Genomic DNA, 25,375 nt, shown 5'->3' on the forward strand with positions numbered 1-25,375 from the left:
CTCTCCCTGGCAACCTGCCCAGGAGAATGCCGGATGAGTCCCTGCGGAAGCCCCAAGGTGCTGAGGGCCAGGCCTGGCTCCCGGGTGTGGCACCTGTGGTGGGTCCTGGGGCCTCGGGAGAGCCATTGTTCGTGGCCCTCCCTGCTCCTCTGTGGCCTCGGCCTGACTGTCCACATGAAGGGGGCGGGGCACGGCTGGGGACTCCTGATCCCCTTCCCCACACGGTCCCTTGCAGGGCTCAGCCTGGCCAGTGGGACTGGGGACCCTGCTGGTATGTCTCCCAGCCCCCATCTCCCTCAGCAGATCTGCTCCCCCCAGCCATGCACGTGCAAGTGGGGAGGGCAGGCTGGCCTGGGCTCAGGGCTGCTAGGCCAGGCAGGAAGGCTGGGTCACATCCTGCCAGTCCTGCGATGGGTCTGCCCCGGTCCAGGGCCACTCGGCGGGGGCAGTGCTGTCTGCAGCGGCTGCTACGGGCATTAGGAGGATCTGCCCGGTCTGAAGCCAGGAGCCAGGAGCGTGGCTCCCCATCTCCTGCGGGCAGTGGGTGATGGGACCCGGCCCTCTGCCCTGCCCGGGCCTCCTGAGGACAGAGCTGGTGGGAGGCCCGAGTGCAGAGGCGGCGGTGCTGCCCTGAGCCCTGCCCGAGGAATCCGGAGGAGAAGGAATTCGGCACCTGGGGTGGGGGTGGGGGTGGGCAGCGCCTCCCCACTGACCTCGGAGGGGACGTCCCCGTGGCCTCAGGCAATTGGAAGGGCCTGGCGGAGGTCCAAGACCCGCAGCCCTGGGCAGGGACTCTGCATGGTGGGGGATGGGACAGGTCAGGTTTCAGGGCGGGCGGCAGGGCGGGGCTTCTCTGGAGGCGCCCCGGGAGCTCCTCCCGCTCCCTGTCCGGCTGGGACTGCGAGTCGCCCGCTTCCCAGTCCTTTCCCAGAGCCGGCGGGGGTGAGGGGCCACCAGGACAGGGCACGGGCGCGCAGGCGTGTGTGTGCCCGGCAGGAGCGGGGTGGCCCGCCAGCTGGCTCTCACCGCGGACCCCCTGCCTATAGCCGTCCTCAGGCTGGGGCGTGTTCAGTGAATGGGGCAGGGAGGGTTTGGATGGCCCTGGGCCCCACGTCCTTAACGTCCTGACCTGCCGCCAGGACCCAGCCTTGGGTCTTCTCCGTCTGCAGAATGGCTGATGCCTCCTCTACCCCCAGCAAGCAGGAAGAATGCTCAGCTGGGGGGGGGAGAGAACCCGGGGTGCTTGGGGTGCTGGGTCCCCCCAGGGAGGGCAGAGCCGTCCAGCGCAGGACAGACACCCTTCAAAGAGGGATCAGGAAGCACAGGGCCCGGCGGCTTCCATCTGGAGGAGCCGAGGCAGGTGGATGGTGAAGAGAGGAAAGCCAGGGCTTCCCCCAACACCAGGGCCCACTCGATACCCCCTGAGGGCCTCTGCTCAGCCTGGGGTCCCTTACTGGAGGCAGAGCAGGCCAGCCTGGACCATGGCCCTTCCCAGGCAGAGCCTGCTCTGACCTTAAGACCTCAGGCCTTAAAGGAGGCCTCCAACCCCTTCATCCCAGCACCCCCAGACACCAGGCGTCCTGGAGAGAACCCTGCCACACCTGCTGGGCTGAGCAGGGGTCTCCAGAGGCCTCTAGCCCGGCCCCTCCCCCCAGCCAGCTGCACAGCCCCGTTTGTTGCAGGCGGGGAAACAGGCCCCAAGAGTCTCTGCAACACTGCGGGGTGGGCGGCCATCAGGGCTTCCTAGGGCGTCAGCCCACCCGGGAGGGAACAAACACTACGCTGTCCCACACCCCCCACTTGCTGCTAGGACCACGCCACAACATTCTGGGGCCTTTCTGCAGGGAGGACCCACTTCCCTCGAGGGCGCCGGGTGGGTGGCGGGCCCAGGCCCTAAAGACATCTGGTGCCCACAGTGGCACCCCAGCAGTGCCTGGGGCTCCCCATGCCCACGCCACGACGAGAGCCCCCAGACCCACTGACCCTTGCCCCTTAGGCGTGCAGGTCGGTGTCTCCATCCAGACCTTCAGGGGCACTGGAAGTCCGTGACCTCCACACACCGCATCGTCACCCCTGGTTTCTGCCACCTGTCCTGAGATCAGCCCCCGCCCGCGTTAGACACCCCTACCCCCTTCCCCCAGCTGTCACCTGCCAGCCCCTCGCAGGGTGCGCTCAGGCCTGGGGTCGCAACAGATCGGGGGCCCTCCACCCCTGGCAGCGTTCGGGGCTTCATGTGTCCTTTTGCCTGATAAACCACGGGCACCGATGGGTCTTGCTGCCATGTTGAAGGATGTCATACCCGGTGCGGTTTCCTGGTTGGTCACAGCCTCTGCTGAAGCTCTGTCACCCTTCCTGGGTTCGACGCGCTTCCTGGGACGGCCACGCTTTCCACCCGGCTCACCTAGTCCTGCTCGTTCGTCTGCCGGCCCTTCTGCGTCCCGGGCCCCCGGGCAGGGTTCTCTTCCCCACAGCCTCACATCCTAGTTTCTAGCTCTCACCCAGTGGGGCTTGGGGAGCCCCACTGGAGGGACAGGGGGGCGGGGGCAGGACATATGCTGGCCTCTAGTCTCCCTCCCGGCGAAGCTGTTCACTCCACAGCATTTATAGGGCCCTACCCAGGGGGTCCAGCACGGATCAAGTGGAGCCCCATCTCCTAGACCACGTTCTCCCAGGGGAAGGACAGAGCTGGGGGCTCCTGGGTCAGCTCCAGGAAGGTGGACAGTGCAGGCAGGAGACGGCCAGGCCCGGGGGAGCAGGGGGGTGTGTGGGGTGGGCGCAGCTGGCCCGCGTGCCTTGGCTCACGGAGACTTGAGCCCTGGTTTCTGCACCAAACTCGCAAGAGGATCTTGGTGCGTGACCATCATCAACAAAGCTCCTGTGTGTACCCACCCCGACTTCCAAAACTTTACGACCCGAAGAGATGCTGAATTCCGCAGAATGCTCTAGCCGCTTCCGTCCGACCGCCCTCCAACTTCTTTCCCAAATACGTCACGCGTCTGTGATGTTAGAGTGTCCGGGCATTTGTGTCAAGTGCGATCCCTACTGGGTCAAGTTGGTATTATTTTTTAAAACACGTTTGAGTCGGGGGTAGGGGGGTGGCGCCTGGGAGGCTCGGTTAAGCATCCGACTTGATTTCAGCTCAGGCTGTGACCTCGGGGTGACGAGATGGAGCCCCAAGTCGGGCTCTGTGCTCAGCGGGGAGTCTGCTTGGCCTTCTCCTCGCCCTCCGTCCCTCCTGCTCGCGTGTGCCCCCCTCTCGCAAACCCGTCCTTGAGAAGTTATGTATTTGGGTGACTAGAACCGAGGATAAGGATTTCTGTGTGGGCCTCGCCCGTCTGTATCTCCTTGGGCAGCCCCCCGGTTTTAGAGCCGGGCTCCACCGGCCTCACCAAACGAGGTGAGCCGCGTTTCCTCTTTCTAGAGATTTGGTAACAACTCCCGTGTCTGGAAACCGAGGCACGCCCGCCCACACCGGCTGCAGCCTCAGACCCTCCCCTGGCGGTGACGGGCTCCCCTTCCTAGTGCCATTTACTTGCTATTGGTCTGTTCAAGTTTTGTTTTTTTATTTCTACCAACACCAATCCTGGCATTTCATGTTTTCCCTCAAAACTCACCATTTTAAAACAAATTCCAGGTTCCTAGTGCACGGTCACTTAGCGTGTTTGTGTCTCCCTCCGGTACGTCGGTGTTCAATCCTCCTCCTGTGCCTTCTCTGTTTCAAGAACTCGTCAGTCTTGCTAGTTCTTTCCTTCCTTCCTCTTCTCCGCAGGAACCTGGTTTTGTTCAGTGCAGCGGGACCCCACGTGTGACGGCGACGTCTACACACACAGACGTGAGTTCTGTGCACGGAACAGCACGAACACACGGCTGTGAGCCCGGCTGTGCCCCCGTGCACTAAAGCTTACTGGGCTTCTCTCACGGCCCGTGGCCTGTCTGCCTGACCTAGTTACTGGGTTTCTAAGAACACATCAGCCTCCCCGGCGGGCACGGTTTCTAAGCTGCTCCAGCCTCGGTCCTGGGCATTCCGAGCCTCCACTGTCCGGAGCTGACGTCCGTCCGCACACGGATTCCCAGGTTCCCCCTGAAACCCCGGAGCTCGAAGCCCAGCCCTCTTCGCATTTACCTCGTATGCATCTACGTCCAGCCTTCCGGGGCATCTTTCACCGTTAAAATACCGTCGGGCAGGGTCTAAGACCACCCTGGGACCTGGGTTCTGACCGTCCCTTGTCCCCATGCATGGGCTTTGCGGATCTGCTTTCTCAGCCTACTGGTTCTCCCTCCCACCTTCCGCCCCAGCGAGGACAGGCCCTCCAGGGGCTGAAAGGCTGCCCAGTGGGCCCGCATTCCTGCAGGGAGCAGGGCTGTCTGCCTGGGAGGCGGATGCGCTCAGGGCCCTCCCCCTGCCCGCGGGGGTCTGTCACATCGCTCCCCAGCAGGGAGGGACCCAGCACGGTCTCCCCACCCCTGCTCCCGAGCCTCTGTGGTCAGTCACGGTGAATGTTTCATTCTCCTTTGCCACCAGCGGACACGGGAATGTGTTGCGGCACCTGCTGTGTTTCCTGCTGTCCCTGCCCGCAAGCGCCCTCTGGCCAGGGTTTCAGCTCCGGCTCCCGAGGTCAGCCCCCGGGAGTAACCCTGGCTTTGTTTCTCAGACACTCAGACAGCACACACTTCCGAGTTCCAGAAATTTTTCTTTGGTGCTTTGAGAACAGAATGTCACTGTCCTGGTTTCCAGAGTTGCAAGTCTGACAGGCAGGTTTCTGTTCTTTCCTGGGCCTTTTAGGACCCCTCCTTGCTGGTCATTTCCTGAAAGTTCCTTACGTTGTGGCTTTCTTACTCCAGTTCTGACACAGGCAGTGCTTCTGTCTGAGATCCTCCTCCCGTGTTTGCTCCCCACACGTTCCTCTTCGTGCCCCAGAGCCTCACCAGAGGAGGCCAGCACCTCCCCTCCCCCACTCCCATTAACCTTCCTCCCCCCATCCTCTTCCTCCCAGGCTCCCTGCTGCCTCCCAGCAGAGCACCCAGATGGCAGAACCCGCTGTCCAGCCGCCGGGCTGCCCTCCGCACCGCTCCTCCCAGAACGGCTTCTCCCTGTGTGGTCACCAGCCTGGCACCCTGGCACCTCCGAGCATTCACTCCACTTACTGGAAAGCCTGGACTCAGCCCACTGACATTTTCATGGACGGGCAGTTCCCTAGTTGGTTAAGGAGACCGACCAGTCGCTAGAACCCCCTCATTTTGCTCCACCAGACCCTCTGCCTTGAGGATAACCCCTAGCTGGGTTGGTGCTGGGTGGGGGGGTCGCAGGGGGCTACAGCTCAGACCCTAAGTGCCAGGTGAGGCCATCTGGGTCCAACCCAGTCCACTGGCCGCCCGCCCCCGGGATGCTCGTCACCCCCCTCTGCTGTACCCTCCCTGAAGACATGTCGTCACTCCTGCCCTCGGCCAGCCTCCTCCCCGCGGGGCCACGCTCCCACACACAGACCAGCTCCCGCGTGCCCCCCAAGAGCACCGGGAACCTGGACAGACCCCAAGTCTCCTTATGCCCACCCCACCCCCGGGGAGGAGCAGGGACCAGATGGGGCAGGGGGCGGGTGCTGTGGTGCCTCCCTGGTGTGCAGGAGGTTCCTGTCCCAACACACTCCCGTGGGCGCACTGGGAGGGCCGCACACCGAGCCCAAAGCAACAACGGCACAGGCCACGAGGAAGCGGTGGCTTCTTTCTTGGGTTTCTGGGTTGCACATGTACGGGAGCTCGTGCCCAGCGATCCCACGGGGCCCCAAAGTCCCGCAGCAGGGTTTCCTGGGGCAGGCAGGGACGGGCAGTGTTCCAGGGCCCAGGGGTGTAGCGGGTGTGGTCAGCCGCCCATAAATACATCTCCATAAATACAGCGGGCTACGAGGGCAGGTGACCGGGCCGCGCACAGCAGTCCCAGGGCCTAGCACCAGAAGAACCTGCCCGGAGCGCAGGGACCCCTCTCTGCACCTGCACCTGCCCTCAGTCCCCACCCAGCGTGCGGAGCGGGTAGCAGGGAGGCAGGAGGGAGGGCTTCCCCAGCTTCTGCGGCCAGCGCAGCTGTGTGGCTGTGCAGCCGGAGGCCGGGCCCACCGCCTGGACTCCCTGGAGCTGGGCCAGGCAGGGCCTCTCTCCCCTTGCCCGGCGAGAGGCTGCAGGGCCGGGCAGCCTGGGCTGAGTCCTGGCCGGCCCACAGGCGCCCCTCGTCCGTCGTCGCCGAGGCGCCTGGAAGACGGGCCTGCTTGGGGGCTGTCTCTGAGCTAGTGCTTCTCGGCCCCGCTGCTGAGCCCCGGTGCTGGCCGGCGAGACGTCGGCTGTGAGGCCGCTGTAGAGACGGGGAGAAGGTCAGCGCCGTGGCAGGTGGAAACTCTCGAAGCTGCTGGAGCCCCGGGCTCACCCCTCCCGTGTCCCCTCCTGCCCTGGCAGCCCGGCCCCTCCTCCCTCCCCGGCCTCCGCCCCATCTGTGAGGTCCAGGCTGTGGCTCGCCCGCTGCCCCGCGGGGCCCGAGCTGTGTGCTGGTGTGCAGTCCTCATCCGTCCTCTGGCCTCCGTCTGCTGGTCACGGGCCAGTGATAGCCCACATGCAAAGGCCGTTCTCTCACCCAGGCCTGCAGGGTCCTCCCCAGCGAAGCCCGGGCCCTGCTCACACCTGCGCCAACAGCGGGGCTCCTCCCTCCCCAGAGGAAACTCCCAGTGCCCCCAGCCCAGCAGCACGGCGGGGGCTCTACAAGAAGCCGGCCAGTCCACTCCAGGGCAGGGGGCAGGGCCCAGGACTGCAGGGCAGCACAGCCCTGCCTCTCCTCCTTCCCACTGGCCTGAAGAGTGACAACCAGGGCCCAGACCCCAGCTACATGTCCCGGTAGCCAGGACGGCACGGGGCCCGCCATGCAGTACCACAGCTGACCACCAGGTGCCGCCATGGGGACGCTCTGTCCACAGCCGCTGCCCAGCCTGCTGGCCTCCACCACCGGCCGCCGTGAGACCCACCCCAGGGCTCCTAACAGCCAGGCCGGGCTGCCAGGCTCAAAAACACGCATATACAACATCCACCCCGCAGATGGGGTTCCCCACTCCCCACTGGCTGCCGGCTTCCCCTGTCTACACAGCCCGTCCCCGCGGGCCTGGATGCCACCCTCCCAGCACACATCTCCCCTCCCTTCGGCGGCCTGGGCGAGCTGACCGGGGGCTCCAGGGGCACCCCGAGTTCTGCTTGCAGATGCATGTTCCCCCGGGGGCTGTGGGGACCAAGAGGCCAAGACGCTGTCACGCCCCACCCCCCACCCCCCCGTGGCCCGGGGCTGGTGCGGGAGCCGGCGGGCACCGGTGTGCACACACACAGGGCTCAGCACGCAGACTGGAGCCCACGTGTGCATGGGCTCACATACACAGGGCAAGGCGGGGGGGGGGCTGGTTGGTGCCCCGCTACACTGGACTGTCCGGCCTGGCCCACGGGGGCAGCAGAACCCTGCCCTGAGGTCCGGCGCGGTGTCCCTGCCCCTGAGGCACCGAGCATACCCGCGGGGACCGCCGCATTCTCGCCAGCTGGCCTGGCCGCTCAGCTCGGCGGTGGGGAGGAAGGGCGGGTTCTCGCCGTGGCGGGGCTGGGGAGCCAGTGGTCTTCCCCCACCCCCGGGAGCCTGACTCACCTCGCTGGCAGGCGGGCCCCACGTAGCCGTCCGCACAGTGACACACCCCGGTGACGGGGTCACAGGCCGCCCCGGCCCCACAGCCGCAGCGCAGGACGCAGCCCGGCCCGAAGAAGCCCGCTGCGCAGTCTGCAGGCGGGAGGGAGGGGAGACGGGCCTGAGGGCCATCCTGCCTGCTCCGGCCAGGGCACCCCCGGCCCCCTGTGGAGGGCTGGAGGAAGCAGAGCCCTCTTGGGCCCCACTCTTCCTGCCCTGTGTGAGCTCCCACACGGGAAAGCGCCGGGTCCTGGGCACCGGCCCAGCCCAGGGCTGACAAGGTGGGCCGAGCCATCAGGGATGCCCCAGGTCAAGGCAAGCACGCCACAGCAAGGGCAGAGGCACAGCCTGCCGCGGACAGGCCCTTCTATGTCCAAGCAGGCTGGCAGGTCAGGAGGCTCCTTCCCACCTCACGGGGCTCCCGTTCCAGCCACAGAGCAGGGTGAGCCCTTGACATCCCGGAGCAGGAGACCCACGCTGGGTACCCCCGTACAGAAGAGTGGGACTGGCAGTGGAGGGCAGGGGCCCCCTGCACAAGCAATGTCCTCCACCAGCAGAGACCCCCGCCCGTGCCCTGCCGAGCGGGACCCCAGACTCACCAAGGTCACAGGCGGCCCCTGTGCGCCCTGGGGGACACAGGCACTGGCCGGTAACGGGGTCACAGGGTACTCCTGCCTCGCAGTCACAGCGCTGGTGGCAGCCCTCTCCAAAAGAGCCTGGTTCACACCCTGGTGGGGGGCAGTGGACTCAGCGTCCCTTCCCATCCCCTCCCCAACACGGCAAGGCCAGGGGAGCACACGGGACACGGACACTCACCCCTCTCGCAGAGCTGGCCGGAGGAGCCGGCAGGGCAGACACACTGACCGCTGACGGGGTGACAAGGGGCCCCATGCTGACATGCACACACGGCCCGGCAGCCAGCTCCGTGGAAGCCGGGGGGACAGGCTGAAGGACACCCCAGTTAGAGCCCCGACATTAGTCCGCCCCCCGTGAGCGAAGGTCCTGGTTCATGGGCCCGTCCCGCCCTTTCTTCCACCTGGGCGTGGATCCCCCCCATCAAATCTGGGGCTCCAGTGGGAGGTTCACCTGCTCTCAGGGACCCTGAGCCAGAGGAGTCCCATGGGGACTGGAGCCCGGCCTTATCTCATGGGCCGCCACCGGGAGGGAAAGGGACGGCAGCCCTCGCTATGGAAGCCCACGTGGGCCCTGATCTCCCACGCAGGACGAGCAGCCACGGGGGCCGGGGTGGCCGACCCGGGACTCACAGTGCTGGCAGGCCTGGCCGTAGAAGCCGGGGCCGCAGCGGCAGGTGCCGGTGGCGGGTTCGCACGTGCCGTTGTTCAGGCAAGAGCACTCCAGGCGGCAGGCGGCACCGTAGCGACCGGGAGGGCAGGCTGAGGAGAGAGCTCGCAGGTCGGTCTCCCGCAGCAGAGGAGCAGGGGAGCAGGCGGACCCCAGGCACTAGCCTGACTCTCACGACCTCGGGGGGTCTCACCCACCCCCCACAGCGGCCTCGTGCTCTCCTCGGGGGTCCAGAGCGGCCGCCTCCCCAGCCGGGTCTCGGTCTGCCCACTCACCCAGCTCGCAGCGCGGCCCCGTCCAGCCCAGGCCGCAGGAGCAGCTGCCGTCGGCCGCGTGGCACCGGCCCCCGTTCCTGCAGGCGCACACGCCCTCACAGCCCACGCCGAACCGGTTCTGAGGGCAGCCTGGGGGCAGAAGTCGGGCACCACTCAGAGCTCCGGGACTGGACACACTCCGGGGACATGTCCCCACCACCTTCACTCCACAAACACTTCCTGGGGCCGGTCTCTGCCCACGTGCGCCGGGGAGCAGACGGCAGCCGTATCTTGCCTACTCACCCCTCCTCTCCGCAAATGCCAGGCCCGGCTGAGCACCGAGGAGGGGCGGGGAGTGCCTGCCCAGCTGGCAGAAGCTGGTCAGGGCAGCCTTCCTGGAGGTGGTGGCCTCCACACAGGCCCATCCTCCAGGCTGAGGAGGCCAGGCTGCTGGGCTCTCCGATGGCCCCCGTCATAATCTGGCCCACAGCTGCTGTAGGTCCCCGGACATGAGGACACAGCCCGGCTGTGCCAGGCCCCAGCGGTTAGAACTCTGCTGCCACAGGCTAAGACTTAGGGGGTCAGTGGGAGGGTCGCTGACCCCTTGATGAGGCCCCGAGGCTGGCAGAGTGCTCTGACCTACCAGGGACTGGGGGTGGGAGCCAGGCCAAGGGGCTAAGGGGCCATGGGGCCCAGGACTGCCGTCACGGGCGGGAGCCCCATGACTGCTCAGTCCCCCCCCTACACCCTGGGCTCCAGGCCTCCCTTCTCCCAGGGTCCCCCGCCTCCAGACCCAGCAGAAAGGGCCAGGAGGACACTGTGCCACAGGACTTGAGCCAGGCAGCTGGCCCCGTCCTCAGACAAAGCCACAGGACCCTCCAGCTCAGAGGCTCTGGGTGGACCATGTCCGGCCCCCGCCAGTGGCTTGACGGGATCAGCGGAGGCAGCTGGCCACATGCACCCCTGGCTCGAGGACCTGGATCTCCCCTGGGAACGGACGGCTTCTCCCCGAGGGCTGACGCCACGGCATCTGTGAGAGATGACAGGCAGGCAGAGCGGGCGCTCACCGTGCTCACAGTGGACGCCAGTCCTCCCGGGGGGACAGGAGCAGCTGCCGGTCACCGGGTCACACACTGCTCCCTGCCCGCACCGGCACACGTGGGCACAGCCAGGACCGAAGCGGCCCTGTGGACAGCCTGCCGGGAGGAAAGAGGACGGTGGCCAGCCCCGCCGGCTCCCCTTCTCTGTGCCACGTCACCCAGAGATAGCATGGGCTGCAAGGACGTCCCCTGCCCCTGCCCACCCTGGCATCTCCCCTCCCCCCACAGCTCGGCTGGAGGCCAGGCCAGCTCTGCAGGGACAGTGAGTCCCTGTTGCCCCCAACCCACTCCTGCCGGCCCAGCCAATTTCCCAAACCCGTGGGACGTCCCCACCACTCAGGGAAGGGCGCTGTCCTCGGTGGGATGCCCAGCTGGCCTCCGTCTGCACAGAGGTCCACAAGCCCCTGCGGGGTGTGGGAAGGAGGAACCAGAGCCGGCCAGCAGAGACACTGGGGTCACACGGACACCCTCCACCTCAGCCCAGCCTGGGGCCAAGCGCAGTGGGAGAATCCGGAAGACAGATGGTCAGCGGGCTGTCCTCCCCCCAGGCTGGCTGGGCCCCCACCCCCGAGGCCCAGGGAGCAGCCACATCCTCCCTCCCCAGCCACTCACGCAGGCTGCAGTCCGCCCCCAGGAAGCCGGCAGGACAGAGGCAGGCCCCGGTGGCTGCGTCACAGGAGGCCCCGTCGGGACACCCACAGGGCTCCTCACAGCCAGGCCCAAACAGCCCCGGGGGGCACCCTGCAGGGACGGGGCAGGTGCCAGAGGCTGGGGGCCGGGCCTGGCGCCCTGGCCTCCCACCCCCGGCCCTGGGATGAGCAGCCCCTCCCGAGGACAGCCCAGTGGGCACTTCCGTCCACAGTTCTCCCCGGAGGGGTGCGGGCTGGGGTCCGTCCTGGCCCCGTGTGGAGGAGTCGGGTGCAGCCCGGGGGCCGTGTGCCTCCGTGACCAGCGGCTCTGCCCCCTGGGTGGGGTCACCTACCCTGATCACAGCCGGGCCCCGTGGAGCCTGGTGGGCAGCGACACTCCCCAGTGACGTGGTGGCAGGCGGTGTCGGGCGGGCACCGGCAGCGCTGGGCACAGGCCTCTCCGAACCAGCCACGCGGACAGACTGCAGGAAGCCAGTGCGGGGGTGGTGGGGAGCCCTGGGGCAGCCGGAGGGATCCCCACGCCAAGAACTGTCCCACCCAAGGGTGCCGGCGGGGCCCAGGGTCTCACCGTTCTCGCACCGCAAGCCTCTCCATCCCGGGGGGCAGAGGCAGGCCCCCGTCACGTGGTGGCAGGGGGCCCCCCGCCGGCAGGCACAGCGTTCCTCACAGCGCGCCCCAAACGTGCCCTCAGCGCAGGCTGCAGTGGGCGAGACGAGGCAGAGGCTCCCGGGTACGAGGAGAGCCACATGCCCCCCACCCCTCTCCCAGGGGACCCCCGGGAGCTCGGACGGCAGCCCCTGCTCCCACTTGCCAAGGGACCACCTCACGGGGCCCTCCACCCCGGAGCGAGGCTGAGGCCACCCACTGACGGGACCAGTGGGTCCTCCTCGGTGCCCCCTGCACCCCAGCCCCCGATGCGGCCCACTCACGGCTCTGACACTTGTCCCCGGTCCAGCCGGCGGGGCAGAGGCAGTGGCCCGAGCGCCCGTCACAGACGCCGCCGTTGAGACACCCGCAACTGTGCTCGCAGCCGGCTCCGAAGCGCCCCGGGGAGCACTCTGTGGGGCACGGTACCCCGGAGTGTCCCGCGCCGCCGGGGCCCAGGAGACCCCACCCAAGCCATGCCACCCCCACTCAGAGCCTTGGGCCCCGTCCTTGAAGAGGAGAGGGACCTGGGGGAGGGTCACAGCGCAGACCTGCCCGCAGAAAGCCCCCCCATGCCCCAAAGAGTAGAGGCTGAGCCAGCGTACTTCGGGACGGACACCCCGGCCCTCCCCCAGCCCCCTCCTCCTCGGCCCTTCCCAGGCTCACCCTGCTCGCAGGCCAGCCCGGCCCGGCCCTCGGGGCATGTGCAGCGGCCCGAGACGGGGTCACAGGTGCCCCCGTGCTGGCAGAGACAGGTGTGCTGGCAGCCGTCGCCGTACGAGCCCGCGGGACAGGCTGCGGGAGGAGGGGAGCCGCTCACAGCAAGCAGCCCGGCACGGCACGGCCCAGTGGGCTCCACGCCTCGCCCCCATCAAGAGGCAGCCCCGGCGGTCCTGCACCTTCCGGTCCCCTCAAAACCCAGCACCAGACTTCACGGGGATGACCTCTCCCAGGGCCGCCGCTAAGACGACACACCCCAGGCCACCCTGGGCCCACCAACCCCGCCCTGGGGAGCTCGGCACCTCCCTGCCCGCCCCCTCATCGTGCCAGGTGCCCCGTGGGGGCGCAACAGGCCCCGGCCCCCCTGCCCACCGCTCCTGCCAAGTCTCCTGTCCTGCGGCATCCCACGCCCATGTGACCCTGTGTGACCCCCAGTGGGGAGGGGGTGGTGTTCCTGGGGTGGGGGTGGGCTTACGCTCCAGGCAGGTGGGGCCCATCCAGCCAGGACCGCAGCGGCACTGTCCGTGGACGGGGTCACAGGACGCCCCGTTGAAGCAGGAGCAGGTCTGGCTGCAGTTGTGCCCGTAGGTGGGGGCAGGGCAGGCTGCAGGAGGGAGGGGGCCATCAGGGGCCGGAGGGGTCGCGCAGACCTGGGGCAGCTGGGCAGGCCTCCCTTCCTCTGGCCTGGGCACCCCTCAGCATGGCCAACGGCGTCTCTAAGTGGCCACCTGGCAGCTGCAGACACCGAGGAGGAGGCCCCGGCCCGTCTCCTGGAGCCCCTGGGGCCGCCTGGGCCTCACGCACCCTGCGCACAGCGGGGGCCCCAGCGGCCGGCAGGGCAGAGGCAGGAGCCGCTCACAGAGTCACAGGGGGCCCCGGCGGCACAGTCACAGATGCCGCGGCAATCCAGGCCGAAGAAGCCCGCCGGGCAGGCTGCGGAGAGCGGAGAGCGGAGGGGACGGGGCAGCTGTGATGGGCCACGTCCAGGCGGCGGGGTCCGCCCTCCACCCCGGCCCACGCCCCAGCTCACCGCGTTCACAGAAGGTTCCCCTCCAGCCGGCCGGGCAGGTGCACGCCCCGCTGACGTGGTCACAGGCTGCCCCGTGCTCACACTGGCACCGCCGCCCACAGCCCGGCCCGAAGTGGCCCTGGGGACACCCTGAGACAGGCAGCCCCCGCCCACTGTCAGCCCGAGTCGGGGAGACCCACCGAGCCGCGCCTGCCCCTCTGTCATCCCGGCGGGGGGCGGGGACCGTGGGGCACTCTCCTCCGACCCGGGGAGGTGGGAGCCCCAGGCATGGCCTCTGGAGCTGCCCCGGCCTGGGGGGCGGTGGGGGACACACGCAGAAGGTCATGGCCCTCGGTCCTCCCCTCCTCCAGGTGCGAGGTCCCTGCTCTCCCTGCCTGACGCTCCAGGTGACCTCACAGACCAGGGTAGGCTGCGGGGGGCGGGCGAGCCTGGGCCCGACAGGACACGGGGAGCTCAGGGAGCGAGACCCTTCCCCTGTCCCGCAGACGGACGGGCGGGGCCAGAGCCCCTGGTGAGGGCGTGGGCATGCGTGCACATGGGGCGGCGGCGGTGGGCCGCCCAGGACTCACGCTGCTCACACCGCGGGCCTGTGTAGCCGGCCTCACACACACACAGGCCACTGACCGCGTCGCAGCTCCCGTGGCCTGGGCCGCAGTCACAGCGCTGGCTGCAGTCGGGTCCCCAGTGCCCGCCGTCACAGGCTGCAACAGAGCGCCGGTCAGCCTGCACGGGCCCGGCCGGTCGCAGGCACCGCGGCCGGGCCCGCCACGGGCCCCGCTCTGGCCCCCCACCCTGAGCCCTGGGCTGCCCACCTCTCTGGCAGCTGAGGCCGGTCCACCCGGGGGCACAGCTGCAGCGACCCGTCGCCGGGTGACAGTGCCCATCGTTGGCACAGGAGCATCTCATCTGGCAGCCGGGCCCGAACCAGCCTGCTGGGCATGCTGCGGGCCGGGGGCCGGGGAGGGGGAGGCTCAGCCGGGGCGGCGGGGGCACAGGGTCGGGGCTACGTACTGTGGGTCGGGGGACCCATACTCACGGTCCTGGCAGCGACTGCCCGTGTAACCGGGGGGACACAGGCAGGCTCCGGTCCCGGGCTCACACGCGGCGCCGTGCTCACACGCCGGACAGATCTCCTGGCAGCCGAGCCCCCAGCGCCCCTCCGGACAGTCTAGACGCAGCCCCCCCGCCAGTCAGTATCCCCTAGGGTCTCGCTGGCCCCGTGTGACTTGGCTGCTGACCCTGCATCACGGCCCAGGAGAGGGGGAACAACAGGTCATGGGAACCTCCAACCCCTCGCTGGGCTGAGGGCCGCACAGCACCACCCCCAGAAGAGGAGCTTCTGCCCCAGGACGGGCGGGGGCAGCCTGGAGGGCAAACCACAGGACCAGAGAGACCAGGCTGGCAACGCACGGACAGGTTCCCGGTGCTCCCGGGTCAGCGCAGACCCAAGGGTGGCTCGGCGTGGGCTCTCAGCCGCTAAGGACAGGCCTGGGGTCTGCAGGCTGCAGGACCCCCAAACAGGGCCCAGGGCTGGGACCCCCCCCAGACTTGCGGGCCCATGGAAGGGAGGAGATCACAAGACACCACGGCCGCTCACCTGCCCCACAGTCGTCCCCCGTCTTCCCTGGGGGGCACAGACACTGCCCCGTGACCCGGTCACAGGGTGCCCCCCCACACGAGCAGGAGCCCGAGCAGTTCACACCAAAGGTCCCCCCTGGGCACTCTGCAGGAAGAGACAGGAAGGGCCTCAGACACCCCCTTGTGGAGCCACCCCCGCCCCAGCAGGGCTGATGGGCTCAGCCAGGGTCCCCCGGGGGACCACGGGATCTCAGGAGCAGGCAGAGCCTGGGGCACGCAGGCAGGGAGGGGCCTGCTCGGGCTGGCCGTGCATGGAGAAGGGGGAGCAGGATGGACTCTGTGGGCACCCAGCCCCCTGCATCAAGCTGGGAGCAGCTCCGCCCTCCGTCCTACCCCACCCAGCCGAGGACAGTCTGCCCCCATCTCAGATCCCCAGAGAGCGTGGGGTGGGGTGAGGTGGGGGTCTGCAGACACCACTCTACCCCCAGCTGTGGCCCTGTCCCAGCAGGACGGCGGCTGCCATGGGAGCCAGGCACGTTCAGAGGGTGTGGAGGACCTGGAGGCCTGGGCCCCCCTCCTCTTCTGCCCAGCAGAGGGGCAGTGAGACCCTGGGGAAGAGTGGAGACCAAGGAAAGAGGGCCTCTGAGAAGGACTGGCCCAGGGGCTCTGTGCCCACAGTAGGGCTGCCTCGAAGCACGTGGGGACCCGGAGCCTCTCACCTCCCTGTGGGGACAGGCAGAGCCCCGCCCGCCCACTGCGCCAGAAGCCCGACCACCCTGCACACAGCCTGCCCCACGGGGAAACCTGGGCAGCCCTGCCCAGGAAGGCGGGTGCAGCCCCCGGAGGGAGCTGCTGTGATCAGAGCCCCCAGGATCAAAACAGCCCTGGGGGAGAGGAGGGCTGCAGTCCCGGCCCGGAGACCTTCCGCAGGCGCACGAGGGAGCTCAGGGAGCGTGGGGACGTAGGACACAGCCTGCTGAACCCTGTCCTGCGGGCCCGTGGCCTGCAGGCACCTGGTCACTCCCCACCGTGCACGGGCCCATCTGCAGGACTAGAGCGGGGCACACGGGCTCCCACACAGCAGGGACCGGGGAGCAGGAGGCCCCGTGGCAAAGGCTGAAGCCGTCCTGTCCGGCCCCGGAGAGCCTGGCAGACAGGCACTTGGGATGGTAAATCTTTCCAGGCCCAGCAGCAGCGGGGGCCATCATTTCTATAAAAACACGCGTGGCCTTTCCTGCAGGGTGTCCCTGGGGCGCGGAAAGCTGTCAGAGGAAAGAGGAAAACTGGAGAAGGCAAAGCAGCCGGGAAGGCGCCTGCGTGCCCTCGGCTGACGGGGCCGGGGCCGCTGCGGAGGGTCAGGGAGGGATGGTGCGTCTCCAGGAAGAGCTTCCCGTGGGCCACCGGGGGGACGGGAGCGTGACCAGCGCTCTGCCGAGTGTCCGTGCGGGTGCAGGGAAGGCCTAGAGTCAGAGGCCTGGGTGGGGGAGCCCATGACTCGCCAGAGCCACAGGGACAGGAGGACCCTAAAGGGAGGCAGACACCACCGGGCCCCACATCGGGCTGGTGGGTCCAGGCCGGGTTCCCAGCAGCCGCCACACACCCCTCCTGGACCCCTGGGACCCGAGAGCCCTACACAAGGTCATCACTGTGGTCTCCAGGACGCCCACTCCAGAGGATGCGGCCTGGCCGCAGAGGGAGATACTGACCCCTCAGCTCAGGCTGGGTCCCCAGGGTCCCCTCCTTGTTCCCTAGAGGGGACAGACCATGCTAGGGGGAGGTCAAGCCAGCCCCCACGTGCTTACACACGGTCCCCCTCCACCCGGGGCCAGCAGGGGCGGACAGCTCATGCACCAGGTGCCACAGGAGGCCCCCAGCAGCCCATACCCTGTGAGTGGGGCCGGAGCCGCGCTGGGAGTAGGGCTGCCTGCGGTGTGTGAACCCGGGGCCTCCAGCCGGGCCCAGCGCTCTGCACGCACACCCTGCAGCCCAGGCCAGCGCTCATCACAGGCCACACGCCGCGCTGTACCTCCAGCCCGAGCCTGCGCTCTAGCAGCTGCCCAGGTCCCACAGACTCGGGCCCACCAGGACAGGGAGCCAGCCCCCCGGGACTGTAGCTAACAAGTTGGGGGGGGGGAGGACACAACGTTGGAAGACGCGACCCCTTCCCTGGGCGCACAGACCATTCCTGCCCCAGCAGCCCAGACCACGGTCACAGGGACAGGCCAACCAGTGCAGTCACCGCTGCGCGATGAGGGTGGGGCCAGGCGGCCTGGCTGGCTCCCCGTCCTGGTCACAGCACTCCGGGGGTTGGGGCCAGCCACTGACCTTGATCACAGTCCTTCCCCTGGTAGCCGGCCGGACACGGCCTCCCGCACTGCCCGCTGACGGGGTCGCAGGCCACACCCTGAGGACAGGCACACGCCTGGAGGCACCCAGGCCCAAAGAAGCCTGGCATACACTCTGCAGGGGGCGAGGAGAGAGGGGCCTGCAGGGTCAGCCAGCCCGGGGCCCCCCACCCCGCACCCCTGCACTCACCGTCCTGACACCGCTCGCCCCGGAAGCCAGCCTTGCAGGAGCAGCTGCCGTCCCTGCGGTCACAGGCCAGCGTGTTCTGCTGCGCACACCGGCACTCCTCGGAGCAGCCGGGCCCGAAGGCCCACGGTGGACAGGCTGCACCACAGAACCAAGACGGGGGCTGCCTACCTGTGTGCGTGAGCCCCTCCCCGGTTCCTGGGTCTCCACCCCCGAAAGCCATGCAGAGAGGCACCACCCGCCCCAGCCACTGGGACCACCGCGCTGGTTTCACAGACGAGAATCCGGGTCTCCACGCAGTCCAGGTCCTTGCCCTGGGTCCCGCCACTTCGCAGCCCAGAGACTCGGAATCCCCATCTCCCCCACTTTAAATGATCCTTCTACAGAGCACCACACGGAGCTCCCAGATGATGTCTGCTCATCGTCATCTACCCCGCAGCCTACCAGGGAGGGGTGACCCCTCCTGGGTAACCCCTGGAGATTCAAGGAGCCCCACTGGGCATTTAGGACTCACCCTTGCTGCCGGCAAACTCCAACAGCCAAGATAAGCCCCATCCCCAGAAGCTTCCGAGGGAGGTCTGCCCCTGCCCAAGCTCTCGCCGACCCCTTAACCCGGTTGTGGGACAGGGGGCAACAGAAGGCCGGGGACCACGCCCCCCCCCAGGCACCCCAAAGGCCAGCAGAGTCCAGAGGACATGGCTCTGGGTCCCTGGGGCCCAGGTCCCAGCCGGGGGACCCCGCTGAGCCCTGCGTTGCCCTCCGAAGAGGAAGGGTCCCTCCCTAGCCAGGGTGCAGGCAGCAAGGCATGGGAGCATGCGGGTCTGCTGTGGCAGCACCACCCCACCCCCAGAGACCAGCAGCCAGGGCAGGGGACTCACCCAGGTGGCAGAAGCGGCCGTAGAGCCCCGGGTCACAGAGGCAGGCCCCGTAGAGGCGGTGGCAGCGGCCACGGTTGGCACAGTGGCACTTCTTGTGGCACTGCTTGCCGTAGAAGCCCTTGGGGCAGCCTGCGAGAGGCACGGCCTCTTGAGTCCCACCTGGACGCGTCCCACGCCCGTGAAGATACTCTGAGGGGCCCTGTGCCCAGCACAGGAGCTAGGAGGGGCCCAGGCCCCCTGGGCAGGGCCACCAGCGCCTGAGGACTCTGCATCCCAGACGGGGAGGGGCCCAGGGGGCAGACAAGGGCACCACGAGGACAGGGCAGACCCAAGATGAGCCATGCATATGGCCTTCGGCCCCGGCTGGCCTGTCTCCCCAGCGTCTGTGGTCTGGAGGATGGCCCAGGGCGCGAAGCCAAGCACATTCTTGAGCATACGCGTAGGAGATGCACAGAGACCTCACCCTGAAACCCTGTATCCCACCCTACCTAGTGCATCCTGACGTCCACTTCTCGGTGGTCACCCAGCAAGCCCCCGACCCCCAGAGAAGCCTCAACTGGCCAGCATCCTGGGACCAAGCTCAGGGGGCCCCAGGCTAGGAGAGTGCATCTGGATTTCCTTCCTGAAGCGCCTCCCTCGGGCTCAGTCCTGCCCCAGGCCTGCCTCCTGAAGGGCCACAGGGAGCTAGACAGTAACCCCGAAATACGTCCACACCTAAGTCCCCAGAATCTGCTGGTGAGAACCCCCACCCCGGGTTATCTTCTAACCCATGAGGGTCCTTAAAAGAGGAAGGAGAAGAAACCTATCGGATAGGGGAAGGCAGAGTCCGGGGCCAGAAGGACGCAGTCCCTCACGTGCAGCTGCCCGTGCATGGCGGGCTTCCAAGGGAAGGGCAGGGATGCCGAGGAGCCGTGAGGTCTGACCAGAGCGGGGAGGAGGACGGCCCCGCAGGGCTGCCATCCCGAAGCCCCAGGGATGAGTTCCAGGAACTGAAACTACCCCCTTGCTGAGCGGGAAGTTCTCAGCTGGTTGGCTACAGTCTCCACCAAAGTGGCCGAATTCTAAGGGTCTTAAAGCTAAAGCATCAGTCACCTGGGACCCTTGTGGGGACCCACAAATTCCTCCAAACATGCAGACACTTCACAGTTCGAGAGGACAGCAGGGTTGTCCCATGCAGCCATGGGCCCAGGCAAATCCCACCCAGCTGCCAAACAGCTCTACTTGAATGCTTCCAGGAACGGGGAGCTCACTACCTTGCAGGGAACCCCACGGCAGACGTGCTAGTCTGCCAAGTCCTCCCACGTGTTGCGGCTGGGCCCCAGGAAAAGCAAACAGAGAGAAGGCCACACCGCTCTCACCGCGTCACCGCGTCCCCCTCCTGCTCCCTGAAGGCAGGCGGCCAGGAGAAAGCGGGCAGGGAGAGGTCATGTCCCATCCCCTCCACCCCAGGGACATTCCAGGGTCCCAGGCGGGGCTGCACCCACCGTCCTCACAGCGGGCTCCACCAACCCCGGGAGGGCAGCGGCAGGCGCCCGTCGTGGGGTCGCAGGTCCCGCCGTTCAGGCAGCCGCAGGAGAAGTTACAGTTCTTCCCGAAGGTATCCGGAGGGCACGCTGTAGGGGGCACGGCAAAGCGCGAGGGTCGCCAGCCTGCAGGACGACCCTGGTCCCGGCAGCCCCTCCGGGGACACTGAGACACGCTTCCGGGCGCGAGACGCCCCGCTCCGAAGCCCCCGCCCAGAGCCCCCCGCTGCAGCACGGGAGCCCCCGGCCCAGCCCCACCCCGGGCAGACATCCCTAATCGACGGCCACATCCTCTCCCCCGAGCTCCGGCACGTCCACCTTCTCATCGGGGCTCTCAGCAGGCAGAGCCCCGGAGACCGACCAGCACCACAGGCCTGGCCCGAAGTCACCCGACGGACTTTGAGACTGGGTCTCAGAGGCACGCCAGCTACCTTCCTGCCGAGAGGCCTGGGTGCTCGCTGCCGCACCCGCGACGGGAACGGGACCGGCCCGTCCGCCAGCTACTCTTCGCTGCCTCAGCTGCTGGTCTGCTTGCCCTGGACCATCTGCGAGGGACAGCCCCCAGGCCCTGCCTGTCCCCGGGACCCTGCCCAGGGTGGCTGCCGCAGGTCCCACAGATCACATCCACCCCCAGCCCCGTGGCCTCACTCTCATTGCAGATGAGGCCGGTCCAGCCCTCGGGGCAGTCACAGCCGTCCAGGCCCGGGAGGCAGGCGCCCCCATTCTGACAGTCGTCACACGTGAGGCTGCAGTCCTGGCCAAACGAGGCGTCCAGACAGACTGGGGACAGACCAAGGAGGAAGGGCACGTCAGGGCCCAAGTCCAGCCAGACTCTGCTGCACGCGGCTGGGCAAAGCCAGCACCTTCTCTGAGCCTTGGTCAAATGAGAGCACGCCCGGGCTCTTCCCCGAGACCGAGACCACAGGGCGGGCAGCGGCCAGGCTGAGGGAGCACGGGCCACGGTCCCCGTGAGCAGAAGCCGCACGGCTGCGCCTGCTTCTCACCAAACTTCTCCATCAGTGTGTGCTCGCCCCGGACCTCCGCCGCCACCGCCTCCTCCTCCTCCGGGACCCCGACATAGTCGTCTTGGAAGAGGGGAGACTGTTCGTCCCGGAGCACCGCGACGTGTGGGAGGGGCCGTGCGAAGGGCAGCTGGCCGTCCAGGTCCACCTCGGGGATCTCCAGGGCTGGGAGGGGGCACAAAAGCCTCTTAGTACCTGCCACCCCCCTGTCGTCCTTGGTACCGGACCCTCCTGCCCCTCAGGGCTGGTGCCCAGAGGGGGCTCAAAGCCTGAGCCCCACCCGTTGGTCTTGCCCCGCAGCCCTGCCTCACCCCTCCTCAGCATGGTGGCGAGGGAGCATCCCAGCTGCCCTCCTGAGGGGCGGGGAGGTGGGGGCGCGGCAGCTCTCTTCCCCTTGGACACTGTCCTCCCTCCCTTGTGTCACCTGCACAGGGCAGGAGTCGGACCACCCAGGACCCCCGGGGAGCCCCCTGCTCTGCAGGATGCGGATGGCCAGCCCCTCCCCCACCCTGCTGCCCCAGGCTGGCCCCGCAGCAGAAGGGAAGAGGAGGGGCCCCCGGAGCAGGTGCTAGAGGTTTGGGGGCTGTGGGGCGGGGCTCAGACTCACGGGCACAGCCCCTGCGGTCCTCGTCCAGCCGGAAGCCGGCCGCACACGAGCACTGGAAGGAGCCCACCAGGTTGGTGCAGTGGTGTTCACAGCCGCCGTGGCCGGACGCACACTCGTCCACATCTGCGGACAAACCCGGGGCTGCGGGGGCCTATCCTCTGGGATCCGGGAAGCAGTGCCCTCCTACCCCGCCCCCACCCGCTGGACTGAGGTCGCGGCCCCTCCGGGAGGCCACCTCCACGGCCAGCATCAGGAGGACGGCGGACGCCAGCCATCCTGCGCCCGATGGACCGGTGTGGGGGATGGGCACAGGCAGGTGGCAGGGCCCTGCAGAAGCGGGTGTCCAAGCAGGGCCCTGGGGCGGGGCACGGGCAGGGCCCCTCTCACCCCCCGCTCAGCGCCCCTTGTGACCGCTCACCCTCACACCCGCAGCCGTCGGCGCTGAGCCGGTAGCCGGCGTAGCAGCCACACTCATACCCGCCGGGACTGTTGGTACAGGCCTGCTGGCAGCACGGGGAGGCCGCACAGTCGTCCACGTCTGCGGGACACACACAGGGCCGTGGCACCTGCCCGCGTGCGTGCCCTCCCACGCCCACAGCACACGGGCCCCGCCCATGCTGCCCTGCATCCAGGCACCACCCTGGCCCCAGGGACACACGGGATGCACGCCGCGGCCCTGGGGCAGTCCTGCCAGCTGTGGGGGCCAGACTGGGGGCCGCACATGCTGGGGAGTCCATCTCGCAGCCGCTCCCCCCCAAGGAAGGACCCGCACACCCTGCAGGGCTCCGGGTGCCACTGCCAGCCACCGGGGCATTCAGTGACACAGGCCGACGGGGTGCGGGACCAGGTGCTCAGCAGGGCCCACCCTCCGCCCAGCCTCCAGCAGAGCGAGGAGCACGCGGACGGGGCCCAGCGGGAGCTGTGGAGTCACAGGATCGCGCCGAGGCACGGCCCGGGGCGGGGGGCTGCGGGCAGGACGCCGCCGCGCACCGATGCATGTCTTCTGGTCCTCGTCCAGCTCGTAACCCCGGGGGCAGGTGCACAGCGGCCCCGCACTGCTGTGGCTACAGCCGTGTGAGCAGCCCCCGTTGTCGGCCTCACAGCTGTTCACAATTTCCATCTCGATACCTGCCGGGAGACCCCCCCCCCGCAGGGACGTGGGAAGGGGTCCTGGCGATCCCCCCACAGTACCCCCAAACCTGGCAGCCCCCAGGCCCATCCTAACAGGAAATGGGTGGCCCCCAGCTCCGGGGCTGGGAGGGTTCTGGAATGTTCTGCCCCAAACCCCACCCCCCTGCACATACCCCTGCCGCCCTGGGCCCACCTCAGCCCCCACACCCAGCACTGTCCCTAGATGACGGGAGAGCCCAGGCCCTTGGCCCAGCCCCAGCACGCCAGTGCCCGTGAGGCCTGGGGGCCTGTGTTGCTGCTTCCAGGTCCCTCCACAGCCTGGGGTGCCCGCGCCTGCCCGCTGTCCACTCACGGTAGCACTGGCGGCCGTCAGCGCCCAGCTCATAGCCGGCGTGGCAGACGCATGTGAAGGAGCCCTGGGTGTTGAGGCAGCCGTGGGCACACTGGGCCTGCCCTGTGGCGCACTCGTCCACATCTGCACAGGAGACATCGCGTGGAGGGCCCTCGAGACGCAGGCCTCTGGGAGGTGCAGCCCCCAGTGGAGGCCTCAGGGTGGAGGGGTCCCAGTGGGGTTCAGGGCTCAGACCCAGGGCTCTCTCCCCACTTCCTGCCCCAAGATGCCCTCTGGAGCTCGGCGTTCTCATCAACAGCCCTCGGAGTCAGAACCACACTCCCTCTCAGAGTGAGGAGGGCACAGGTCTGGACCAGCAGCATCGGGCAAGGGGGTCCATCTGAGCCCACCTCCCTCAGCCTTGCTGCCCCAGCCACCAGGCTGGGTCTCGGGCCGGCCCCGGGGCGGGGCCTTTCCAAGGCCTGCCTGTAGGGGCGGACACCAGGGGCCATCATCAGCCTCCTGCCCACAGCACTGGCTGGGAGTGCCCGATCCCCAACACTGCCTTTTGTCACCCCCTGAGGTCCCTCGGGGTGAAGCTGACCCTCGGCCCGGTGTCCTGCCGAGCCCGCCACGGCCCCCGGCATGCAGGGCGCCTGAAACGATCCTTCCCAGGGTCGGAGCCGTGGGGGTTGCGCTCAGACCCCCACCCGGAAATGGCCACCGTCTGCCCTGGACGTACCCCGACAGTGATGGGGGACACACAAGACCCCCCAAACTCCTATGACGGGGTAAGACAGGTGGCCGGCCCCGCAGCCCGCGCCCCCGAAGCAAGGCATGAAGGAACACCTCCCAGAGAGCAGCACCGGCCGGGACCCGGACGATTCTCTGTGCGTGCGCTAACGACAGCCGTGGAAACATCTAGAAGCCGGCTGCGCAGGGAGCTCCTGGGGCTCCAGTGATGCTCCCTGCTTTCTCTCCACGGCCTCCCCCCCACCCCGCTTCCCTGACCACGTACCATGAAGCTGATACCATAACCACTGAGAAGCCGCCCGAGACCTCCCGCTTGCTTCTGCCGGAGTGAGACTCGGGCTCCTTGACTGTGTCCCTGTCCCCTCCCCGTCCCCCACCCAAGGAGGGGTGCAGAGCCCGGCTGGGGCCGGGGGGGCACCTCACCTTCACAGGACCTGCGGTCGGCTGCCAGCAGGAAGCCCGCGTGGCACTTGCAGTGGGCGAGGCCGCGGCGCGCCTGGCACGTGTGCGAGCAGCCGCCGTTCCGCTCCGCGCACGGGTTCCTCCCTGCGGTCACAGGCCCAGAGGGAAGACGGGGGCTGAGCAGATCTGGGGTGCCCAGGCCTCTCCTGAGTCCCCCACCAGGGCTCTTGTTGCTGGGGGCTCCAGTCTAAAGGGCTCAGCTCTTCAGTCCCCCTCTCCCCAGTGTGGGAACCCCCAAGACACCCCAAGTCCTCCGGAGCCTCCTCCTACTCCGACCTAAGGAGCCCTGCGGGCCCATGCCGCTGTCCCCCACGGCTCAGCCCTCAGGCCCACCTCACTCCGGCCAGGACCGAGGCCAGGGGTGTGTGTGCTGGGGTACTGTCAGTTCTTGTCTGACCCCAGCACGGCCCCCACTTCCACATCTCGCGACCCGAGCCTGCCCCAGCATCTCCATCAGCAAAGCTCCTCCTCCCATGACAGGCAGGCCCGAGACCCCAGAGCAAGATGCCAAGTGGGGGCCTGCCTGCGTCTCCCGTCCGGGAGGGCCGGGACCTGGGTCCCACACGCCCACACGGAGCCTAGGACGGTGTGAGAACTGAGAAACACGCAGGAAGCCCTTCCTTGCGCCAGCCCCCGCAAGCCCCATCCTGGGCTTCCTGCTCCCCAGCAGATGCACGATCCCAGAGCACGGCCCAAGGGGCTTCCCCACCACAGCCACTGGGGGCCAGACGGTGCTCCACCACCCAAGGGGCCCCGCCTCCCCCACGTCCTGCTTCCAGCCCCAGCGGCCACGCGGGGAGGCCAGCCCAGGATCTGTGCCGGCGGCTGCCTGGGGCTCGGGCTTCAGGGTTCCCCGGTGGGTGTGTGGCAGGGGGAGCAGGGGAGTCCCGGTGGGAATCCCAGCCCCAGCGCTATCTCCAGGGTGGCACACTCACGGACACAGCGCTTTCCATCCTCCTGGAGCTGGAACTCGGGGCGGCACTGGCAGCGGTGCCGGGTCACCGTGAGCTGGACACAGTCATGCTGGCAGCCCCCGTTCCCCAGGGCGCAGGAGTTTATGGCTGGGGACACAGACAGGCGCGGCGGATACAGCCCAGGGGCATGACCAGCCGGGGGACCCACCCTCATCGGGCTCCGACCACCTCCCGCAGAATCCTTCAG

At 68.3% G+C, this 25,375-nt stretch overlaps 1 protein-coding gene across 4 annotated transcripts in view; it reads right to left on the reverse strand.

The window, feature by feature from the left end:
* Positions 1-4,671: 4,671 nt before the first annotated feature.
* Positions 4,672-25,375, reverse strand: part of MEGF6 (multiple EGF like domains 6) — a 33,154-nt gene continuing 12,450 nt past the window's right edge. The window contains exons 3-33 of one of the 4 annotated variants that reach the window (XM_044236974.1): positions 25,150-25,275; positions 24,176-24,298; positions 23,021-23,143; positions 22,528-22,665; positions 21,956-22,075; positions 21,538-21,660; positions 20,913-21,095; positions 20,557-20,688; positions 19,870-19,998; positions 18,386-18,514; positions 17,511-17,645; positions 17,301-17,435; positions 14,995-15,120; positions 14,434-14,565; positions 14,210-14,338; positions 13,967-14,098; positions 13,398-13,526; positions 13,172-13,300; positions 12,843-12,971; positions 12,314-12,442; positions 11,932-12,060; positions 11,571-11,699; positions 11,335-11,463; positions 10,965-11,093; positions 10,320-10,448; positions 9,274-9,402; positions 8,962-9,090; positions 8,513-8,641; positions 8,296-8,424; positions 7,661-7,789; positions 4,672-6,340 (exon numbers count right to left, since the gene is read on the reverse strand). In XM_044236974.1, the coding sequence (XP_044092909.1) occupies positions 6,276-6,340; positions 7,661-7,789; positions 8,296-8,424; positions 8,513-8,641; positions 8,962-9,090; positions 9,274-9,402; positions 10,320-10,448; positions 10,965-11,093; positions 11,335-11,463; positions 11,571-11,699; positions 11,932-12,060; positions 12,314-12,442; positions 12,843-12,971; positions 13,172-13,300; positions 13,398-13,526; positions 13,967-14,098; positions 14,210-14,338; positions 14,434-14,565; positions 14,995-15,120; positions 17,301-17,435; positions 17,511-17,645; positions 18,386-18,514; positions 19,870-19,998; positions 20,557-20,688; positions 20,913-21,095; positions 21,538-21,660; positions 21,956-22,075; positions 22,528-22,665; positions 23,021-23,143; positions 24,176-24,298; positions 25,150-25,275 (3,986 nt within the window). In that variant the 3' untranslated portion in view covers positions 4,672-6,275. The remainder of the gene's footprint in view (positions 6,341-7,660; positions 7,790-8,295; positions 8,425-8,512; positions 8,642-8,961; positions 9,091-9,273; positions 9,403-10,319; positions 10,449-10,964; positions 11,094-11,334; positions 11,464-11,570; positions 11,700-11,931; positions 12,061-12,313; positions 12,443-12,842; positions 12,972-13,171; positions 13,301-13,397; positions 13,527-13,966; positions 14,099-14,209; positions 14,339-14,433; positions 14,566-14,994; positions 15,121-17,300; positions 17,436-17,510; positions 17,646-18,385; positions 18,515-19,869; positions 19,999-20,556; positions 20,689-20,912; positions 21,096-21,537; positions 21,661-21,955; positions 22,076-22,527; positions 22,666-23,020; positions 23,144-24,175; positions 24,299-25,149; positions 25,276-25,375) is intronic. The other 3 variants (XM_044236976.1, XM_044236977.1, XM_044236978.1) reach the window with 3 other exon arrangements.

Source organism: Neovison vison, chromosome 2, assembly GCF_020171115.1.
Source record: "Neovison vison isolate M4711 chromosome 2, ASM_NN_V1, whole genome shotgun sequence".
In the NCBI taxonomy this organism is placed as follows: Eukaryota; Metazoa; Chordata; class Mammalia; order Carnivora; family Mustelidae; genus Neogale; species Neogale vison.